Below are 24,706 nucleotides of genomic sequence, written 5' to 3' on the forward strand. Positions count from 1 at the left end.
ATACAACCCTTTACATTTGTACAACCAATACAACCCAATCTCAACCGTCCATTTAATTTGATGAATATATGATTTCATAGAAGTTTTGATTGTTTCATAATATAAAATATTGATCATAATTAATAAACTATATTCATCTTCCATAAATATTCAAATCATAATAAATGAACTCTCATCATTTCTATAAATATCTCAATTTATTGGGTTGCATTGGTTGTACAAATGCGATGGGTTGTATTTGAAATGTGTGTGTGTGTGCGCATGTGTGCGTGCGCATACGCGTACACTTGCGTTTGTGTATAAGGCAGGTTCAAATTAGAATGACAAAAAAATTGAGAATATTATAAAGAAATAAAAACAGATGATAGGACAAGGGTAGTTTTCTATACAACTTAAAAGATAAAAATATGTATGTTAAATTAAAGAAAATCAAATTCTCAGTTTTTATGTATGGCTTAATCAGGATCAATCCAGATTCAGACACATGGCCCCATGCTGGATAACATATTCCATCAAAGCTAGCTAGGTACAGTCTTCATTTTCTGGTTCATATAGACAGCAAATAAGTCAGTTCGAGTCAGAACCAAACAAGGATTCCATGATCTTATTTTGAATCGCTTTCACATCTTTTGATTGGTTCAACAGAGAACCATGTCATTTTCAACCATAAGTATCCATTCAGACCCTCTTAAAAACATACGTGTACATCTCTCAGCCATGACTGCTAGCTTTAAGTTTAATTCTAGATATGGGCCATCCGTTTCAATCCATCGTACGTATTCTGCAAGTTCTTTCAAAGAAATCTTGTATGAATGATTTAAATTTCCCAGCTTTTAACAACTATATTTCAACTAGACAGTTGGGCTATATATATATAGTTAATATGTTGAAATAAGTGATCATGGGGACAATGGCACATGTGTACGTTGAAAACATATTTAAGTGGTTTACTTACCCTCTTCAATGCAAAACTACTCTCGCTACCCAGCTTTCAATAACTTTTCCAGCAAAGCTTGCAGCATGTCCTGGAGAATTCCACATTAATTTATGATCTGCTGAATACTTTAAGTTTTTGTCAAATCTACACCAGACCAATATATTAATTTTAGTTGGTTTCTAATTGTATATATTGTTTGGCTGAGCAGCTTAATGTGACTGATTAGAAATCAGTACAACAAAAAAGGTCTTTTTAGAACGTCGTAATAGAATACTTACTTAATGAGAATTGAAGGCTACTCTCTGAATAATCATGTGTTCTTTACAATGTTGTTCTAACAATTTGTTAGAACAAAGTTAGACGATCTAACAATCACCTTAAGACTTGAGTAACATACACAAATGAAAGATAGAAAAAGCTACAACATGTTTGTTTGTATTTTTAGGTAGGATTAGGAAGAGGAACTTGAAACTACCATCACAATATCAGTTTTTACCATTGCTCATTGCATATGGGTTTCTAATCTAATCACTTGTTCTTGCAGCCTTTGGGTGGATGAATAGCTTAGGCAATTTTTGGTGCAAGATTGATTTTCCTTTTTAAATAGAGTCTGTCTGTCACCAGCTCTCTGGTCAGCTATTGATATTTGTCCCACCATTTATATTGCATTTCTTCACCATAGCCTTGTAGACCCTGAATCCAGAACAAGAATAGGGAATTACTCCCCACTTCTTTCAGAAGGTAGTTCCATATCATAATGATATCACCACTACTCGGTATAGCATAACTTGTATCAGAACTCAACTTAAAACAAAAGACCTTCCATTGACGATATGTCAATGCCCAAGGTATGTGAATGAACAAATATAAATGGAAGATAGTGAGTGGTACTACAAAGATGTTATAAAACATGTATAGCCATAAAGAAGGCACATATTTGGATCGCTTGCTGTTGCTCCAGAGAAATGATGACTTACAAATGAAGTGTTTATGTTGGGGGGGGGGGGGGTTGGGGGGTTGAATATGTGTTGGTCCCGGCCAGGTCTATAAGAGTTTTAGATGAACAGTTTGTAGAAGGGGATGGATACAAACACATAAAATTTTCGTATTTAAAAATATAAATTGATAGAGAAAGATCAATACAAATTTTTGCAGATTGTTTGCGAAAATAGACAAGGTAAAGATAACCTATCTAAAACAATATAAGTTTACACACAAATATACTTAGCAAAATAGAAAAGATTTGCTGAAAAGATAAAGATAGAAAGATTTTCTTCTTGGGTAAGAACTTTAGAGTTCTTGAGAGGAATTCTAACTTGCATAAAGATAAGCGTAAGTGTTCTTTTTAGATGTGTGCGTATATGCGTGTGTTCTCTGCATGGAGAGAGCACTCATCTATTTATACTCATTGCATTAAATGCAAATCTGAAGGGTTTGAACACGCTTCAAGCTTTAGGAGGAAAGCTTGTCTTTTGCTACAGTGAATAGTATAATTGTCTATTCATGAGCAGACATCCTTTCATGGAGTTGGTGGGCACTAGAGTCGACTAGTCGGCTCCGTGCTATATTGTACTCTAGAAAGAGTATGAGTTTGTCCTTTGTGTGTGGAAGGACAAGACAAAAACAATTTTGCACAACAAGCTTCATTTGATCACTGAATGCTGGAATAACACTGAAGGTCTCTTCAACATTCGCTGAGGCTTGAGCAGTCTTCACACATATGTTGACCAGGTTGTAATCACTGAATACCGCTTCAGATCACGAACGCGCTAGTCACTAATTTTCAGTTTCAGTCTTTGACTTTCACTGAAGGTTATTTGGTGTGAGTTTTGTCTTCTTGAAGTATTGCTATCGCTGTAGAATTTACAATACATGTTTCAGCGATCACTGAACAGAATCAGTGAAGATCGCTGGAACTGAAAGAACAGAAACATAATACTTCGAAAAGTAAAAGATATTATTATCAAATCAATGAGAGAGATGATCAACAATATGAACACTACAGATTTTCACTTTTTAATTTTTTGCTCTATATTTTGTATAAAACAAATAATTACAAATATATTGTGGAAGCTAGGAAGGTAATAAGACCTGTGATTCTAAACTATCTGACTATGACAAATTTGCTAAACTGGAGGAGAGGGAGGAAGAGGGATCTCTTTCAGATGTTGGAGGTGATATGGTTAATCTCTAATGTTGTTTTGTTAGAAGGAATTGAAACTTCATCTCCAAAGTTTTTTCATTAATAAGTAGCACCAAATAAGACATGGCCATTCTTCTTGCTTCTCTGGGTGATTTTCGTCACCAATTCATCAAAGAAGTATTTTTCAAAATTGAAATTCTTTTGAAAAATAAGAGCATGTGTCTCAATATATCTGGATTTCGATCGTCGGAGTTGTTGTCTTTGTGTTGTCTGAAAATGGGAGGAGCAGACTATTAAGGATATCCGATAATCATGCACATTTATAGGAGTATATATCATTTATTTTAGTCTCARTCCATTCCTTGTATAGCTCCCTGATTTATGCTTCCTCTGTTTGTAACCTCCTATATATGTACCTTTAATTGTGAATGAAAATACCACTGAAATTCAATCTTCATATGGTATCAGAGCGTTTTCGGCTCTAACGAGTAACGATCCTCCTTCTCTCCCTTGCAACCCTAACTTCAGCCGTATCCATGGCACCATCCGACAATATCGTTCAACTCACAACCATAAGCCACTTTCCAATCAAACTAACAGCCATGAATTTCCCAGTGTGGCGCAAACAGGTCCAATCAGCCTTCATTGGACTTGGTTTAGATGTTTTCATTGACGGCTCTAACACACCACCATCAAGAACCATTACCGACAAGGACAACATTGTCAAACCAAATTCTGAATACGTCATCTGGTACCGTCAAGACCAGATCATATTCAGCGCTTTACTCGGAAGCTGCTCCGACGTCATTCAGCCGATTATTACCTCAACCTCTACAGCCAAGGAGGCGTGGGAACGGCTAAGCACGAGTTACGCAAGTCAATCTCATTCCAGAATTATCTCCCTAAAATCCGAACTTGCGAAGAACCCTAAAGGAAATCGTTCAGTTACTGACTTTCTCAATGACATGAGAATGATTGCTGATGAACTCGCCCTTGCTCACAGCCCTGTTAATGAGGAAGATCTCCTAGTCCACATCCTAAGCCAACTTGGTGATGAATATGGACCAATCACTGCTGCCATCAAAGTTCGGGAAAATCCAATCTCCTTCTCTGAACTCTTTGATAAACTGATCGATTTCGAACGCTCTCTCAAGGAAACTGAATCAACTGCTGCTCCGCTCATCGCTATCGCCAACTATTCACAACGCCAACAGAGCCGGCTCAACAACCGCCCGTCGTCGGACTCTTAGTCCCGGTCACAAAATACAAATCGCTTCAATTCCGAGAACCAATCACGCCACAATCGCTCAAACAACAACACCCAGTACAGGAACAACCGTTCATCTTCATACTGTCACTTTTGCACGATTCCGGGCCATGACACTCCTGACTGCAGGAAGCTTGTTCGATTCCTAACGGATCACAACATCACCGGCTCTACCAGCCCAGTGGCCAACGCCACTGCCTCAAGCTCTAACTCTACCCCGACGAACTCACCATGGCTGTTTGATACTAGAGCTTCGCACCATATGACATCAGATCGCTCCTCTTTCCCTCTGTATTTTCTCGTCAAGGATATTTGCACGGGGGCGCCTCTTATGCGGGGGGACAACCAAAATGATGTTTACTATGCACCTCAATCTCTGCCGCCTCAACTAAACAACACCATCAAAACATCACCACTTGCTCTTCATCATGCCCTTGGTCATCCGTCTGCTCGTATTTTCAAGCTTCTTGTTAAAGACTTAGGTCTTCATGGTAGTTCATCGTCTGATTTGAATTTTCATTGTACTTCATGTTCTGTTAATAAAAGTCACAAGCTTCCGTTTGGTCAAAACTCCTTCACCGCACATCAACCTTTGCAACTTATTTTGATTATTATGTTGTGTTTGTTGACTACTATTCGAAGTACATTTGGCTTTATCCTATTAAACACAAATCCGACGTGTCCAAACTTTTTCCACAATTCAAACTTCTAGTGGAGAAATATTTTAACACTCCTATCGTTTCCATGTTTACTGATAATGGTGGTGAATATCAAGCTCTCATCCCTCTGTTTCAGTCTATGGGAATCTCTCACTACACCACATCCCCTCACACGCCGGAGCAAAATGGCATTGCCGAACACCGACACCGCCACATTGTTGAAACGGGTCTTGCTTTACTTCACTTTGCGGGCCTTCCTCTCTCTTTCTGGTCTCATGCCTTTCAAACGGCTGTCCATCTCATAAATCGCTTGYCAACTCCAATTCTCCACTCCAAAAGCCCGTTTGATGTCTTGTATGGCCGCTCTCCTAACTACACAAAACTCAAACCATTTGGATGTCTTTGCTGCCCATGGCTTTGCCCTTACTCCCCCTCCAAACTTCATCCCCGCTCTGCYCCTTGCATATTTTTGGGGTAYTCTRCTGCCAAATCCRCCTACAAGTGCTATCACATTGCCACCTGTCGTGTTTACCACTCCAGGCATGTTATGTTTGTCGATGACCGCTTTCCTTACAAAGAGAACCCCACCCTCTCTATCTCACTTCCCACAACGGACGAGTTTTTTACTCTCCCTTCACCACCATCTTTATCTACCCCATCCCCTCCTGCCACTGTGCTGCTGTCTCCCCCACCCGCTGTCCCCATTCCTCCTCCTCCTCCACCACCACCAGTTAACCCCTCAGACACCTCCACCACCGAACAGTCTGAGCCTGTTCCCGGCTCCTCGTCTTCTCTGATCTCTACACAATCTTCACCCTTCCCCACATCGTCCCCATCTCCTTTCCCACMTCCATCTTCCCCTCGACCTTCCCGAAACCGCAAACCCAACTCTAAATATTTTAATCCTGCCTTTGTGAACACAACTACAATTCATCCCATTTCAGTTGCCTTAGAACCCACTACTCCCACTCAAGCCTCTAAAGATCCTTTATGGCGTCAAGCAATGGAAGACGAATACAATGCCTTGATCCACAACGCCACTTGGGAACTTGTTCCACCTGCTTCCCGTAAACCGATCTGTTGTAAGTGGGTTTTCCGAATCAAGCGTAATCCGGATGGTACTATCACCAAATACAAGGCTCGTCTTGTAGCTAAGGGGTTTCTACAACAATATGGGAAGGATTATTTCGACACTTTTAGCCCCGTAACCAARYCGGTTACGATACGAACCGTTCTCTCCATTGCTTTATCGAATAACTGGGCACTGAGGCAATTGGACGTTAACAATGCGTTTCTTCATGGAACCTTACAAGAGGAGGTGTACATGGTTCAACCACCAGGTTTTGTTCACCCGCAACATCCAAACCACATATGCAGGCTACGAAAATCTTGATATTGTCTCAAACAGGCACCACGTGCATGATACATGGCACTCACCTCATTTTTACTAGAAATTGGATTTCGAAAGTCCCAAGTCGATGCATCGTTATTCATTTATAATTGTGCTGCCATCACTTGTTACTTCCTGGTTTATGTTGATGATATTGTCCTCACGGGAAATAACTCTCCTTTTATTGCCAAGTTTGTAGAAATGCTTGCTAACAGGTTCTCCATCAAAGATCTTGGTCAACTCAGTCACTTCTTGGGTGTTGAAATCATCCCAACCAACGCTGGCCTCTTCTTATCGCAACACAGTCACATCCGAGATGTCTTGACTAAGTTCAAGATGGATGGTGCCAAGGAGGTCACAACTCCTTTAAGCACCTCCGTCACTTTTACAAAAGAAGATGGCGCTCCTAAAGCTGACCCGACACAGTATCGCAAGTTAGTTGGCACCCTCCAGTACCTTGCTTTTACTCGCCCGGACATCTCCTTTGTTGTCAACAAGCTATCTCGGTTTATGCACTCCCCATCTGACACTCATTGGCAAGCACTTAAACGCTTGCTTCGTTATATGAAAGGTACCATCTACCATGGTCTCTTCCTCAATCGCAACTCCACCACAACGCTCAATTCCCATATGAAACACGTCGCCTTGGATTACCATTTTGTCCGGGAGCAAGTCTCTGCCGGCACATTGAAGGTTCACCATATCCACATACTCGACCAACCTGCCGACGTTCTTACCAAGTCGTTGGGTCGGGCTCCTTTTTTAAAATTCCGGTCCAAGATTGGAGTTACTGACGGATCTTCCATCTTGCGGGGGCGTATTAAGGATATCCGATAATCATGCACATTTATAGGAGTATATATCATTTATTTTAGTCTCARTCCATTCCTTGTATAGCTCCCTGATTTATGCTTCCTCTGTTTGTAACCTCCTATATATGTACCTTTAATTGTGAATGAAAATACCACTGAAATTCAATATTCATACAGACGACATCGAGAGAGAGAAAGAGAGAGAGACCGCTCTCTATATTGAAATACCTACCCTCAACATAAACTTTATTTTTGTGAAAATCATGTCGTGGTTGTAGAGGGAATCATTTTCTTTTGAAAAGAGAAAAAAAAAATTCAATTTCGATAAAAAGTTATTTCAACGGTATGGCGATGACACGTCGTTGTTGAAGGATAAAACATATTTCTCCCCTCCTACTTTTTAAAAGTGAGAAACTTTTTATTTTCTAAAAAAATTTCAACCCTATTACGATGACATGTCGTCGTTGTAGTTAAAATATTATTTTCAACCAGTTTTCCATATAAAAAAGATAAGCGTTTCAATATCTAAATATGATTTTAACCCTATTGCGACGACTTTCAGACTTTTAGTTGTCGTTGTAGGTCCCATCGCTATCGATGTAGTTTCTTGTCGTTGTAGGTCTCATCGCTATCACTGCATATAAGACAAATGATTATTGGTTTTATAAACTTAAAGCCTCATTAAGTACTCAATTAGAACACGCAAGGGCCACGGCGTATCCTAAAAATGTCATTATATTGTTGTAGTCAATTTTTGTGTTATGGACACCGCAATGAAACGTTGATGGTTCGGTTGTTTTGGTGTAACGGTTTGAGCATCAATATTAGCGTATAATACTATTGCATTCTTCTTGTTCAAAAGTAAAAAAATACTATGCATCCTTTCATACTTTTGTAACGTTATTCAATCAATAAGTAATAAACTTTAAGCATCGATCAATATATTAGAATTGAAGGATTTTATTGTATTATTACACTATTTCAATACTAGTTCTATTGTACTTTTGGAGTGGTTTTCATTTGATCGCTCCTCTATATATATATCTGTGTGTGAATAGTACGAAACTTGATGTCGTTATATGACGATAGATATAAATACATATATAAGGCTACCGACAACAATGGTAATGGTATATACGATATTAATCTTATACCCGTCTGTAAAATAATTTATGCTTCTTGAAATTGTTAAAAATTGATACAGATTAATAAAATCATATAAAATAAAAGGTTACTGATCCCTGATTGAAGAATCTTTTGGATATGAAGTGTACAAATTAAAATGAAAAATAAATGATTTAAAGTGGTTTTTCGAAATCTTTTCACTCTCAAGACAAAGCGCTCTCTCTTTTATAAAGCGAAGCAAAGCGCCTTAAAAGCTACGACATCATACGGATCCTCGGCTCTGTTAATTAGTTGGCGTTGCTAATCGTAGCAAACTTTCACATCATTGGCTTCTTGGCGCCTTTGATTAAAGAATGTTCTCCCTTTAGCAACTCAGATATTTCAGTTCGCTAAATTTGAAAAGACCCCATTTTCTTGTAGCTTTCGTACTTCGTCGATCATGAATAAGATCATCCTTGTGTGGTCAAAGTTGGTTTCTAATTTACTAAACGATGTTTTTTCATTGAAGACCTTTCGGGGACTTTTACTAAATGTTTGTCCGGCAAGTGCCTACCGGATCACTTTACCTTACTGGATGAACATGCATGACATTGACCGAGAATCCTATCCGTAGGAGCGATCACACGACTCACAAGGGCTGAAAGTCTTACCTGGTAAGTGATGAGGGTGACGACTTACCTGGTTAGCGCTTATCGGATAAATTGTTGTACACGATATTGTTTTAATGTATTAGAATCTTACCCCGTAAGATAAATGGGAGGGTTGACTTTCACCAATGAACACATGACCCCATACTTCTTTTGATAAAAAGAGATGGAATGACTTTGCTCAATCATAATCATGTATGAGTTGATTTTCTATTTCAAACAAATATATATATATATATATATATATATATATATATATATATATATATATATATATATTGTTTGTTTCAAATGCAACCCATCATATTTGTACAACCAATGCAACCCAATAAATTGAGATATTTATAGAAATGATGAGAGTTCATTTATTATGATTCAAATATTTATGGAAGATGAATAAGGTTCATTAATTATGATCAGTACTTTATATTATGAAACAATCAAAACTTCTATGAAATTACATATTTATCAAATTAAATGGACAGTTGAGATTGAGTTGTATTGGTTGTACAAATGTAAGAGCTTGTATAATAACCCACCCCTCTCTCTCTCTCTATATATATATATATATAGGGGCCTAATCAAATGAGAACTGATTAGTTTGTGGTAACTGTGAGGTCCAATGTAAGCCAACCATTTAAATAATTAATGTTATATCCTAAAATAACATAAAGGGTAAATTGGTAATGTTATAATCATAAAACCCTAACCTTATTTTTCTTCCTTCCTTCATCGACTAACCCTGTTTTTCTACTACCATCACGCTTGCCATTGATGCTTCTTCTTCTTCATCAAGTCGGCCGACGAGCTCAAGTCCGACACCATTCTTCGTCGTCGTCGGCGCTAATTGAGCATACCTGACTGAACTTAAGAGCGTGTTGTTCCCGGCTAGTTGGAGATTGCCGCTGACAAAAACGAGCATACTGCCGGCAGGTCCGGAAGGCTGGCAATCGATGGTGGTGATGCTATGTTTGCACTGTTGAAAAGGGAAAGATGTGAGATTGTTGACGATATTCTGAGAGCCTTGGATCTTCTGACCTTCAAAAGTCAACATGGAAGTCTCTTGGTAGAGATTAGCTAAGGCAGCCCGATTGGTATCGAAGGTGGTATAACAATGCTCTACGAATGCTTTTGACAAAGCGTCTGGATCTATTGATCACTTTCTAAGACTTAGATCCTCCTTCCCAGTCTCACTCACTGTTGCTCTTCTTCAATCTCTCTCTATCCCTATTCCCTAGTTGGCTGAAATAATAAGCTATCACAGTGTATCACAATATGCAATTTCATTATTTTCCTTGTTTTATCAAGGTGTATCATAATGGATTTGATTTTGTTTTTATGGTTTGAGTTGGTATCACAATGGTATTACAGTATATCACAATGGGTATCACATTGTGTATCTTTGTGATTACTAGGTACCTGCCGGAATAATGTTGGCCGGAGGCCGGAGATTAGAGGTCAGAGAGAGRAGAGATGAGTTTTTTAAAAAWACCTAAAATGCCCTCTAATTATAATTTTAACTTAAACTACCATAATTACTAATTTCCTTATTTATCCGTTGATTTGTGGTTAAGATTGGACCTCACAGTTACCACAAACTAATCAGTTCTTCCTTGAATGGACCCCTATATATATATATCAAGAAACCAAACATCAATGAATGACCCCCATTAATTGAGGGCCTATATATTGAATTGAAGCCTTGGTCATTTTGGTCATAAATACAAGAAAATATGGGCAGTGCTTTGTATATGCTGACAATGAGGTCAACCATGGTGGTGCTGCTGCTGATCTTTCTTGCTGTAACCGAGTTCCGGCCAGCCATTGCCATCGCAATCGTGCAAATACGACAGATCGCAGCTAAGAATAACGTTAGTGGCGTGTTTGTGTTTGGCGATTCGAGTGTCGATCCAGGGAACAACAACCATCTCGCTACAACCGATAAGAGTAATTTCCCACCTTACGGAATGGACTTCTTCGACGGTCAACCCACCGGCAGGTTTAGTAATGGAAGACTTGCCACTGATTTCATAGGTAACTCAAGTTGTATCCATACCGCAAACATGCATTTAAAACCAAATTACCATTTTAACTTTAGACTTTTACCATTAAGGAGCCGTTTACTAAACGCTTACCCGGTAAGTACTTACCGGATAATTTTTCTCACCGGATGAACATGGCAAGTGCCAAGAATCTTACCGGTAAGAACGATGATAAAGATGGAGAGTCTTACCCGGTAAGTGAGGGTGACAACTCTTACCCGAGTAAGCGCTTACCAGACAAATTGTTGCATGAAATACGTTGTAATGTACTACAATCTTACCCAGTAAAATAAATTAGAGTGTTGACTCCTAACGACAAACACTTATCGGGTAAGCATTTAGGTAAACAGCCCCTAAGTGAATTGTTATGTTGTGTTTCGCAACAACAGTTGGTATTTTTTGAGTTTAATCGCTTGGTAATTCATGAGTTAGATTTTTGAAAAAACTGGAAGTCGCTGTGTTCAAGGTCTGACCATCCAAATTACATGAGAAACATATGAATAAGAGTCCTGAACTCTATCGGTCCTGATGAGACCATGTGCCAAATATGAAAATCCAAATGAAAAACGTAAAAAAAATAGCAAAAAACACAAAAGTATCCAGAAACATGATAACCCATGGCCTGCTCCTCGTTTCAACCTTCAAACCGACGTATTATGGACATGAAATGGGGTCTCATAGCGAAAAGGTATATGGGTTTAAGCATGACAACCTTCGTTAGCCCGGTCATGGGCCTCCATGATCAATAGTTCACGTCAAGGCCCGCATCAATTTCTATTATATTTTTCTTTTATATCATTTATGTTATAATCTAATTTATGTTATATTTTGTTTTGAAGAGGGAGTATGATTTATGGCCTATGCCTACTTGGTGTATTATAATGTAATTACTGATCTCGTATTTTGAATAGCTGAGGCACTGGGCTATATGAAAGCAATTCAACCATATCTCGAATCAGGAATGCCAAGGGCCATCAATCTTTCTCATGGAGTTAGTTTTGCTTCTGCTGGTTCTGGCTACGATAATTTCACTGCTCAAGTTTCGGTATGGTTTTTAATTCTATCAGTTATAATATTAAGTAAAACAGACCAGACTGGCATATAATTATACGAATTTCTAGTGGACGCTTGTTTTGAAAAGGAAGGAGTAATGATCGATAACTACAATCTACAAGATACTGATTAGAATTTTCTTTTATTGATGTGAAGAATGTGTTGTCGTTGTCACACCAACTGAAGTATTTTGCGCATTACAAGCTGCACCTTGGCCAAAAGATAGGAGTAAAAGAGGCTGATGAATCCATCCGCAATGCAGTGTTTGTATTGAGCATGGGAACCAACGATTTTCTACAGAACTACTACGTTGAGCCCACTCGAAGTGCCCAATACACCGTGGAACAATACGGAGATTATTTGATCTCTCTCCTTTTTGGTTACGTCAAGGTTCCCTCTCTTTAATTAATTTCCATTGGTGAAAGCCATTGCATATTACTACGATAAAATGGGTCTTCTAAGACATACATGTGTCCTAATGAAGTACTTAAACCGGCGTCTTAGCTAAAGACTTCACTGTAAGTTGTTAGGATGAAATTGGACAACCTAACAAGTTCTAAATACGATTTCTATTCATATACTTCTTGTTAGGTTGGCCAACTTCATCCATAAAATATGTTAGGTCCCTTAACATTGCTGTAACGACTTATTGTAACACCTTTAGATAGACACACAATTCTTATTTCAATTGGGTGTTCTAAAAGACCAGTTTTGTTCAACTATGATATTTTCGATTTCGCTGAATTTACAACCGAATTTCTTACATATGGATTATGCGTAGAAAATGCATTCCCTAGGAGCAAGAAGATTGGTGGTTGTTGGGGTTGTGCCTTTCGGATGCATGCCTTTGGTCAAAACATTGAAGGATACAACCAAATGCGACGACGATTACAACAACGTGGCTCTTTCATTCAATCGAAAGATCAAAAAGGCATTGGTTACAATGAGAATATCATTGAGGATGAAAACCGTGTATGCTGATGCTTATAGTGTCATCCAAAGGGCAATCCAGAACCCTAAAAGATACGGTTAGTTTTAATCATCAATATATTTCAATAACTCTGCAATCTAAAAACCTATATACGTCGTGAATGAAATATCGTCATATACAGGGTTTGTTGAGACTTCAAAGGGGTGCTGCGGAACAGGAACATATGAATATGGTATTACTTGTAAAGGGTTGGATACATGTGTCGATCGAGAGAAATATTTATTCTGGGATGCAGTTCATCCAACGAATAGAATGTATAAGATCATTGCAGATGAGGCTTTAAGTTCAATTATGACTGATCTATTTTAATGATTCTACAGATATATTATAAGTTATATGAGTATGGAACTTTGTTACTATTCTTTTATGTTAGTGTGCAAATATTAACGTACCATGTTCGAATGATCTAATTAATTATAAGTATTCTTTTTTCTATTATAACCAATCAGATTGCGTGCATTTCGTCTAATAACGTGTGGGTCTTAAAGTTATAAATAAGCAGACCCAGTTGAACCAACGAGTCTTGAGAAAAAAACTTTATCGATTAAGCTTCTCCCGAGACTTAATTTTAGTTGTATTATGTACATGTTACTGGGATTAATGCTTTCTATAACGGATGTTCTCCATCTTTGGAATTGAAACGCATTTTATATAAATTTCTTGATTGTTGAAATAAAATTTTGAGAACTGATTGAAATTGTATTACACAACCAAGTACGAAAGTGGGAGACTAATTGCAGTCCTATAAATACTCCTACCTAGAACTTTTTTCCTCGTACACATCAACGTCAAAACTTATTTTTTACATTCTCAATGCATGAATTAACTTGATTTTGACATTAAAAAGGGTGCAGATAGCAATCTAATGATGAAAAGGGTAATGCTATTTGCACCCTATTTAATGCTAGAATCAGGTCAAGTCATGTATTAAAAATGTTAAAAGTGAATTTTCTTGATGATACGTATGAATAAGAAAATACAAGGTAGGGATACATTTAGCAACCTATAAAATTGCAAATAGCAATAAAATACTACAACAAAATCGGGTTTATAGGACGCCCAAAAGTGTCATATAAACCTATTACAACGCCTTTAGATAAGACATTTTATATTTTGATCCTATAAATTAAGTCTTATAAAACGATATATTGAGACATTTAGAGATTAAGAGTGTCATGTAAACCTAATTTTATTGTTGAAAGTAGAAAAATATAAAATATAAAGCAAAGTACAATAAAGGCGTGGAAGTGGGCCCAGATCTTAATGAAGAGGAGAGAGCAATAGAGCAAATCCACCCTCACCCAAATCCAGCCAATCCCATTACACCTTTTCTATTTCCCTTACACTCATTTCTTATCTCCATTATCTCACCCCCATCCCATCAATTTACACTTTCACCCCCTAACTTTCTCTTTTTACTGATTTTTCCTAATAATCTAAACTTTTTTATTTCATATTAAAGTTCAATTATTTCAAAATGTAACCTATTAAATTGTAATTTTACATTTAGGGCAAACTATTTAAAAACAACAAGAGTTGTAAAAATTATAGTATGATGTAACTTATCATATTGTTAGCATAAGATCATTTGTTAGAAGGACTTAATGGTATTTACTTTAAAGTTTAAGGGTGTATTTTGAATATTATTTTCGTTCTTTCTATTCTACTTGTACTTGGTCCTCCTTCCCTTTCGTATCATAACCCCCTTCTTCTTTGTCTCTCCTGTTTGTATCCATGGCCACCAATTCTCTCCAATCACTAAACTATCGCCACCACAATCCGCCACCGCCGCCACCTGGCCGGCGGCAGTCTTTCGACTGTACGCCGCCAGTATCGTTTAGCGTTAAATTAAACAATAATAATAATCCGACCCTCTCCATTTCCTCCGCGGTAAAAACCTTCTCTCTCCCTTCCACAACCTCCTCCTCCGCTACTTCCTCCACCTCCGACCAATCAACCACCGTCGACCAACTTCAGCGCCTCCTCTCCGCCAAAGACTTCCGAGAAGCCGACAATGAGACCCGCCGTCTCCTTATAGCCCTCGCGGGCGAAGCCGCGCAGAAACGCGGCTACGTGTTCTTCTCGGAAGTCCAATTCATACCCGAGTCGGACCTCCAAACGATAGACGAACTGTGGAGGAATCACAGCAACAACAAATTCGGGTACAGCGTCCAGAAACGATTGTGGGAGAAATCAAACAGAGATTTCACAACTTTCTTCATAAAAGTTGGATGGATGAAGAAGCTTGACACAGAAGTATTACAGTACAACTACAGAGCTTTCCCAGATGAATTCGTGTGGGAGCTGACAGACGAAACGCCAGAAGGTCATCTGCCATTGACGAATGCACTGAGAGGTACCCAGTTGCTGAAAAGCGTTCTAAGCCACCCTGCATTTGCAGACAAAGAAGACGCCATTGAAGAAGAAGAAGAAAAACAAGAAGAGTCACAGCAGCAACCACTTGGCAAAGGAATGTTTAAACCTGATTACAGTTTTTAAGTGAAACAATTCAAGATGGTTTATGATATGCATTACATGTTTGTACCGTACAAGTATTACAAGAGTCATTGTTTGTCCAATTGAAGTAGGGTTTGCTTATGGTTATGGACATTGACATACATTTATATATCAAAACCTCTACATTTGTGTTTCTCTCTCCTCCCTTGGTTCATGTTTTCGATGAGAGAGAAAAGAATGGAAAAATGTCATTTTTACTAATATACCCTTTTTAGAAATGTATCATTTAATACGAAAGATTGGCTAATTTTGTCATTTTAATAAAATTTTAAAGAGATTTTTTAATTTCTTTCCTTTGCTTTCTCCTGTATCTCTATATCTGTATCTGTATCTATATCTGTATCTGTATCTGTATCTCTATTTGTATCTGTATATGTATATGTATCTGTATCTGGGAGGAAAAGTTTGGATATCCAAGAACAAAATGCTACTATTCCTATACGTTTAAATCAAGTTAACGATCACAATAGATACGATGCAATAACACAAGTCATTCAAACCCGTTGTTGCCTTACTTGCTCCCTTTCATTGCCCTATCACTGTTGTTGGTTCCTGCCATTGATCTCACTCTTTCTGATTGTTTTTTTCATTCTCCATCTTTTTGATATGTCTATATGTGCTCCATTAAGCTGTTTTAAAAGAGGGGGGATTGAAAGAAAAAAAAAAACAAATCAAAAAGATGGAGATCAATGATAAAGGCCAATAATGGCAATGGACGGTAGAGAGAATAGAAATGATAGGGCGAAAAGGAGTGGCGAGTGGAAGTGATGTCTTTGTATACGCATGGTTTGAATGACGTAGGGTCTCGAACAGGGAAAATTGATTTATGTATTTTTACCGTAAAAACATGGTAGTCGGTTAGATGTAACTTTTTTGGGTTGAAAAGATGTAAGTGTCCAATTTGTAAAAGTTCGATGGTTTATTTATTAAAAAACGTTCAGAGACTTAATCATTCAAAATGTAAACGAACACAAACAGAGACTTGTTCATGTTACATGGTTAGATGTAACTTTTTTAGATTTTTAATTTATTTTATTTCCTTTCCTCCTACATATAGGGTTCTAAATGAACCGAACGAACACAAACAGATGCTTGTTTATGTTCGTTCGTTTAACTTAACCGAACAAATGAACAAACACGAATTGTAAACGAACGAAAACCTTTATGTTCGTGTTTGTTCGTTTAGAAATCAGGTGTGTTCATGTTCGTTCGTTAACATGCTAAACGAACATACACGAACGGGTTAAACGAATATAAAAGATGAAAAAGTAAAATTTTCAAATAAGACAAAATAATGATAAAATTTTAATCTAAATAAATTCTAAAAAGGTTAAAATTTAAATAAATATTATTTGAATTCAAACTAAATAAATATAAGATGTATATTAAATTTAATATATAAATGAAAATAAACGAACGAAAGTTTACGAACATAAATGAACGAACGAAATTTTGTTCATGTTCGTTCGTTTAACTAAACGAACAAAAAAAAAGTTCATGTTCATTCGTTTATTAAATAAACGAACTTCCCGCCAAACGGTTCACTGAACGTTCGGTTCATTTACAGCCCTACCTACATTTGGGAGGAAAGTTTTGAATGACTTGTCATTATTTTATCTCCATTTCCTTTCCTTTCTCTTCTAAAAAAGTTTCAAAAACACGAGTTTTTTTACTTTCTTCCCCTTTCCTTCGATTCCCTTTTCTTTCCTTCGTAAAAAAAGGTTTCAGAGAGTAAATATATTTTACTCAATTTAAAATAAAATAAAGAAATCGTTCGATATTTTAGGGTGGTTTGTTTACCTCTTAATAGTTTCATTAAGAGGCAACATTTGAATCGTTATGAGGTAAATCTTGTTTGGCAAAAACAAAAGTATGTCTTTTAATGGTTCTAAAACCCTCTGAATGACTTTGTATCCTGGATCCCCCTTAACCATTAAGAACCCTAATTTCATTGTACATAGTTACCAAACAATTATATTTCATTTTGCACTATATCATGAGAGTCTCCTAATCATGCTGACCAATTAATTATTTTGCACCAAATCATTCAACAATTGTTAAACAGCCCCTTAATGATGATGAATATAAATAAGTATTTGAATTGATGCTACCATTCCTATTCCTATACGTTTAAATCATGTTAACGGTGACAATGGATATGCAATAACACAAGTTCACTATATATATAGTAGAACCTTTTTCTGAATCAAAAAAGTAAACCTTCGAACCCCTTGGCTAAGGAAGGTTTTACGGTTCTCAATCCTACATCAAATCAAACCCGTCGTTGTCGTATCGTCCTCCATCTTTTTGATACCGACCTCACTATTTCTGATTGTTTTTTCATCCTTCGTTTTTTTGATATGTCTATATGCGGTCTATTAAACCGTTTTAAAAGAGGGAGAATCGAAAGAAAAAGATAGAGATCAATGATAAAGGTGACCAACTGCAATGGACCGTAAAGAGAATAGAAACGATGGGGTGACAAGGAGTGGCGAGTGGAAATGAACGGCATACGGTTTCGGACCAGGAAAATTGATTTTTGTATTTTTACCATAAAAACAGGGTAGTTGGTTACATGTAAATTTTTTGGGTTGAAAAAATGTAAGTGGCCAAATTTTTAAAAGTTGATGGTTTAATTTTTTTTAAAAACGTTCAAAGACTTAATCATTCAAAATGATAAAGTTTAACGATTTTTTTCATTCAGAAAAATAGTTCAGAACCTTAATTATTAAAAATGAGAAAGTCTAATGGTTTTTTATTAAAAAAATCTAGAGATCAAAAACCATTCAAAATGAAAAAGTTGGTAGGATCTCAAAGTTATATGGTAAACATAGTTTTATTGCAATATATTAGTTATAAAAAATAAAGTGAAATATGGATTTGTTCCTTATGTTTTGATATTTTTTTGGACCAGGGTCCCCATGGTATGTTCAGACCAAATTTGGTCTATGTGGTTTAGTAGTTATAATATTTTCGAGCCCTACAGTTTTGAAATTACAAGATGATCATCGTGGTATGCGAAAACTTTTGTATTTGGTCTCTTACTTTAACGTCCGTTAAGAAAACCCGTTAAATTAGGGGTATTTTAGTCTTTTTTACTACAAGAAAAGTGATTTTATGCAACGCATCTTTAATGATGAAAAAGTTTCATCGACAATGACGACATATCGTCCATGTTCATTGTGGTGTTTATTTCTATCTCATTTTTTCTTCTCATAACTAAATAAATATGTAAATCACAAGGACCGAAAATGTAACTTACCCTAATATATATAATTATATATAGGGAAAATCACCAAAATGACCAAAATATACCTGAGATATTAACGAAATAATCAAATTTTACCAAAATCACAAAAATTCCCACACGGATCGTCCCCGGTGGGCTAGGGTTGACCACGGGGGGCAATCCCCCCTTCTTTGACCGAAAAAATACATAAAAATATTAAAAAAAAATCAATTTGGTGGGTTCCACATGCATCCCTTTTAGGAAACAAAATACTATTCGCCTTGATTTTCATGGATCTACCCCATGGGCGATCCACGCCACCCAATCTATTTTTTTATTTTTTTAATATCGATTAAGTGGTGTTTTTAATAAATATGTTACGATATTTAAACTTTTTTTTACCCTTTTAGAATCAAATATCATGCTTTTAGTCTATAAAATAAAACATTTCTACTCTCACAACTCGTAAACACAATCTAACGTGACAAACCTTATAAAAATATGATTGTACGTGAATATTTCTAATTTTTACCAATTTTTTAAACGCATAAACTAAACAATAAATGTTGTTATATTTTTTCTTTTAAGAAATGTTGATATTCTATAATAATTGTGGAGACGAAAAAAATTACTTGTATCTGATTTGGTGGACAAAAATCAGATATTTTATGTTGAATCTTATTTCGTCTTTTAGTGCTACACCTCCTCTTTCATTTTTATTCTCATATATTCTACTTTCACAACCCTTAACCCTTCAACATAATAAATCATCACAATCTTTAACCCTTAACCCATTAAACACAATCTACCATCACAACCCATCACCCTTAAACACAAATATGAAATCACGTCAAAGTGATGATGTTTTGGTGTATCTTCGAAGTGGCGGTTCATTCCAAGAGTTATTTGATATTAAATAGTTAATTTGATATTAATATCCATACATTATACTTGGTGCCTTCAAACTGCTTTCTTTCCAAAAGTTACAAAAGAACACCCGTATGGAAACATAACATATCAAAAGATGCATCAGTTCATACATTTACACTATGTATCTACAAGTTCCAACAAAGAACAGAACCCACAAGCAGAAAGAATACAAGCAACAATACATACATTATCAAAAACTCAAGCTAACAAAAGTATAGGCCACCATTATCAGAAAGAAAGGGACAATTGGTTAGTTGAGAACATATTCCAGAACATGTACTATAACTTAGAGGAAAGAAGTTCATTGCTTTAAAAAACACCCCCTCTAAAAATATACCAAAAACATCATGAAAATTATAAATGAAAACCATTGGGGACAACTGTCACGATAAAAATAAATAATAGCCATTTTTGAAGGAATTTCAAAATTTTATGAAGAAGCATAAAAATTCCTTCTGGCAATGGCTTCTCCAGGTGCATCAAGTATAATGTATGGACATCTACACCTAATGGAAACCAGAAGCGCAATAGTGCCACTGAAGAGACTTCAAAGGTTTTCCTATCTTCCCCTTTCTCTTTGCAAGTTATAGTATTAGATTTCTATTTTTTTGACAAGTTGTTGATGAAATTATATTTCTTTTTGTTTGACAAGTTATTGATGAAATTAGATTTCTTTTTATTTGACAAATTATTGATGAAATTACATTTCTTTTTATATATTACTCTTTTAGATGGTACATAATTCACTGCAAAATTCAATTTCAAATTCATGTTTATATATTTATGTATAATGTATATATGTACGTATGTATACCTTCATTCATCCTTTTTAGGGGCCGTTTACCAAATTACCTGGGTAAGTGCTTACCAAGTAACATTATCTCACCGCATGAATATGGTAAAAACCAAGAATCTTATCCGGTAAGAGCGAGACAAGGACCAATAGTCTTATCCGAAAATTGAGGGCGACGACTCTTACCATGGTAAACGCTTACCGGATAAATTGTTACATACGATGTCGTTTTGGTGGATTAAAATTTTATATGGTAAGTAAATAATAGTGTTAAAATTTTATCAGTAAGCACTTACTGAGTAAATTGTTTGGTAAACGGCCCTTTACTGCTATTAAGGGAGTAGAGGATATTGGTGTTTTCAAGATCAAATGCTGCATTGTTAATTCTCGAAGTCAGTCGATGTATATTTTTGAAATAAATATTAATCGAATTACTTAAAACATTTCTTTATCAAGTAAATTGRCAATTTTAGAGGCATAACTTTTATAAAAAGATCACATTGTWATGCAATGGTACAATGTGCTAGGTAAAAGTGCAACTATCTTTGGATTCACATCACATTGTTTGGAATTGCATTTTGTAGAGATACACATTTTGCACACTTTTGTTCAGATACACATTTTGCACACTTTTGTTCATATATTAAACTTTGGCCAATCCCATGTCCCGGTACAATGGATTTAGTTTTGTCTTTCCATGTTTGTATTTTTCTTCAATTCCATCCATATTTCTAGATGCTTATCGCTTATTTTATATATATATTTCATTTTCTTATTGAGTACAAGACGGACCAGGAAAGGAAGCATGATGTTGAACAGTCATTTACGGGATACTAGGCGGCGTTCTAAAGGCTCCATCTAATGTTGTCCAATTTTACTTGGAAGTCTAAACAAGCAACGTGTATGTTTCTTAAAGAGTTTTGATTGTTTATTTGAATTTCGATGGCATAGTATCTAAACTGTTCTTGACAATATTTTTTGTCTTTCTTGCAGTTTGATTTTTTCAATGCCCTCAACAAGACAAGACGTACTTAGTGACAAGAATGATTTTCAATATACAAGATGTGGTAAAACAGATTTTATAAAATTATACCATGAACGTTGTACCTTAACTTTCGTAAAGGGTGGCCCGTGACCTTACTTATAATAGCTTGTGTGTTTGTTGCATCAAAAAGAATAATACCATTGGCTGTAGGAGATCATCAAAGCAACTTAAACATTGGGGTATGAAAGTATGTTATTTGTTTATTATGGCTACCAACCGACATTGATAAACCTGGTCTTTTTGTCATTTGTTTGGTGCATTAACTTTTGGTTATCTTTGATAAAYCATCTGAAAATTGTAGTATTGAGGTCCAGGAATAGACGTACCTTGTTTCATCAAATATCCCATCAATATCACTATGACTATTATATTTGTATATAGGAATTTGTATGATTTATTTACCGTTACAACCATCACTTTGTATATAAGAATTTGTATGATTTATTTACTATTACAACCATCACTTTGTATATAAGAATTTGTATGATTTATTTACTATTACAGCCATCACTTTGTATATAAGAATTTGTATCATTTGTTTACTATTTAAGAAAATAAATAGCCTTCAAATCTTGCTTCCTTCTTCTGCAACTGCGAGATCTAATGTTTGTATTTCTCTTCAAGTGCAGACGCATCCAGTTTTTTTAGACCGATCGTGTCTTCCATGTAAAGTTTGGTCTATGATAAAGATGTTCTTCATTATAGAATCCAAAATGTGGTCGTGGATGTAGGTTGAACATCTTGTGTTATGGATTGTTATAGAGTCAAATATGGTTTTGTTCTGAGTTGGGTTTTGTGGGTAAATCTTCTTCTATGCTTATCATTCTTTCTATGTAAATGTTCTTATTTAAACAACTTATGATTAATGAAAATTTATAGTTTTTATTCTCTCGAGTCTATTGTCTCTTTTAACATAATTAGATTATATTGGATTGATGTTGTAATTAGATTATAGTTTGTTTTATTCGATTTGTACTATCATACATTTTTTATTGATGTTGTAATTGGAACGATAGCTTTTATTTATTGAAAAAGTATTAAGTTACATAGACTAATTGCAAATCCTATCTTCCCAATTTTTTAAAGTCTACTTATAAAACTACYATGCTTCAAAATCATTTGCATTCATTGTTTCCGCCGCATTGCGCGGGTAGACAACTAATACTATCTTATAAACCAGATTTTTCAAAAGTTTTAAAAATATTTTTTAATGCACAAAGTACTATACATTTATGCACAAAGTCTTAAAAGTCTTAAAAACAACTCATAATGCATTAAGTACTACTATTTTATGCATTTAGTATTAAAATCTCTTAATCTACATTAAAATAACATATAATACAATTTACCAATGCACATTATTACTTTTTTTTTCATGTTCCCAAGATACTTTTGACACATTTCACTCATGTATTCACCTTCTCATACATCTATGTCTTCTCCTCATCCCTCAAGGTGAGATTCAAATTGATATTCACTATGAATTATTAAAAGTCCTTTCATTCATCTCTCATCTAATTGCTCTAGAACTCTCGGTCTCGCTCTCTTGATTCTTTGCTCTTGGTGTAAATTGAACACATTTGTGGAGTCGTTTAAATATGTTAGATTTTAAATATATGTATAGTAAAACCAGTGAAACTTCAAAAACGTTAAAAATCACGATTCTCCGTCGCATTGCGCGGGTACACAACTAGTATATATATATACATACAAAAATTTATATTTACATTTGTGGTGTTTTAGATTTAGGTTTTTGGTTTTATTTTGAGTATATAATGTGCGTGATCTCAATTTTGGTGGTGATTTGAACGATAAAGATGACCATTTAAATTAGATTTAAGGATTAAAATCAATGTTTTGGCCAGAGAAATGACCGAAGGAATTCATTCTTGAGATGCAAAACCAAAGTCTTCTTCTCCAAGGCATAATAAAAATTCCCATAAGAAGGTCATGTAAAATCAACAGTTTATCATTTTCACGTCACTATTTAGGAAATAATCAAACTAATTTAAATCTCCGTTTTTAAATTTTGAAATTTGGCCAACCTGCCAAAATTAGATTTCCCTAATGCGTTCCTTTAACCTTGATAATTCATTACATCAGATATCCTCGAATAGATAAGCAGACAACAAAGTACAAGACCAATCAACATAAGCTACTCTAATTTTGTATAGTTTTCCTCGACCGATGTATTAACTTACTTACATCGTTATAATAATTGGTACCAAGGATGACGTCCCTGATTGATGTCCATAGTGCATCGGCGATCTCCACTATTATTCGCGGGTTTTTTCCCGTGTTAATGGGTTTTCTCCACGTCACCAATTTTTTTTTTGTCTCTTTTCATTATTTTTTTTCCATGTTTATTTCAAGGTGGTTGATCTTTAATTGTAAAAGCTCAACAAACAAACCTCAAATCATATATAATATAATTTTTGGCATAAACAGTAATCAACAACCATGAATCATGTCGTAGGAATTTTTCCACATTGATCGTGGGTGTGATTTTTTACCGAAACAAAAAATATCTTATGTTATATTATATTAGGACAGTTTTGTGTTACGCAAAACATTTTATGAGACTCTTGAATTTGTTTTATAATTATAGAACCTGTTAGGTCATCTAATTTTGTCATAACAACTTATAGTAATATCTTTAGATATGCGTCCTAATAGATTCCTGTTGTTGTAGTGTATGATACAAATATAAAATGCTAAGACATAAATAAAGGGTAATAAAAGTAAATAAATAAAAAGTATTAAGTGTATAAATTGCAACTTTAAAATTGAAATTTTGGATGGATTGATTGTGGGTAAATGGTAACACTACAAAACTGCTGGGTATCAGCGAGGGAAATTTCCCTCGCTGATCCGTCGCTGATCCGTCGCTGATACTCCGTCGGTCAAACAGTCGTAGGTAATACTATCAGCGACGGATCAGCGACGGAAATCAGCAACGGATTTGCAACGGACATTTTCAGCGACGTATTTGCGAGGGAAATATCAGCGACGGATTTGCGAGGGAATTATTAGCGACGGATTTGCGAGGGAATTATCAGCAACGGATTTGTGACGGAATTATCAGCGACGGATTTGCGAGGGAACTTTCAGCGACGGATTTGCGAG

General features: G+C 35.7%; 2 protein-coding genes across 2 annotated transcripts; both read left to right on the top strand.

Annotated features, from left to right (window-relative positions):
* The first annotated feature begins 10,703 nt into the window (after window positions 1-10,703).
* On the top strand, window positions 10,704-13,476 carry LOC112519571 (GDSL esterase/lipase At5g45950-like). Its single transcript, XM_025127769.1, has 5 exons — window positions 10,704-11,014; window positions 11,934-12,067; window positions 12,232-12,465; window positions 12,857-13,103; window positions 13,188-13,476. The coding sequence occupies exons 1-5, from the start codon at window positions 10,714-10,716 to the stop codon at window positions 13,373-13,375; spliced, it is 1,104 nt and encodes a 367-aa protein (XP_024983537.1). The 5' UTR covers window positions 10,704-10,713; the 3' UTR covers window positions 13,376-13,476.
* Window positions 13,477-14,800: 1,324 nt separating this feature from the next.
* On the top strand, window positions 14,801-15,719 carry LOC112519168 (tetrapyrrole-binding protein, chloroplastic-like). The gene has a single exon (XM_025127165.1). The coding sequence runs from the start codon at window positions 14,801-14,803 to the stop codon at window positions 15,563-15,565; it is 765 nt and encodes a 254-aa protein (XP_024982933.1). The 3' UTR covers window positions 15,566-15,719.
* The last annotated feature ends 8,987 nt before the right edge of the window (window positions 15,720-24,706 follow it).

The sequence above is a fragment of the Cynara cardunculus genome, assembly GCF_001531365.2.
Source record: "Cynara cardunculus var. scolymus isolate 2C chromosome LG 10, CcrdV1, whole genome shotgun sequence".
NCBI lineage: Eukaryota > Viridiplantae > Streptophyta > Magnoliopsida > Asterales > Asteraceae > Cynara > Cynara cardunculus.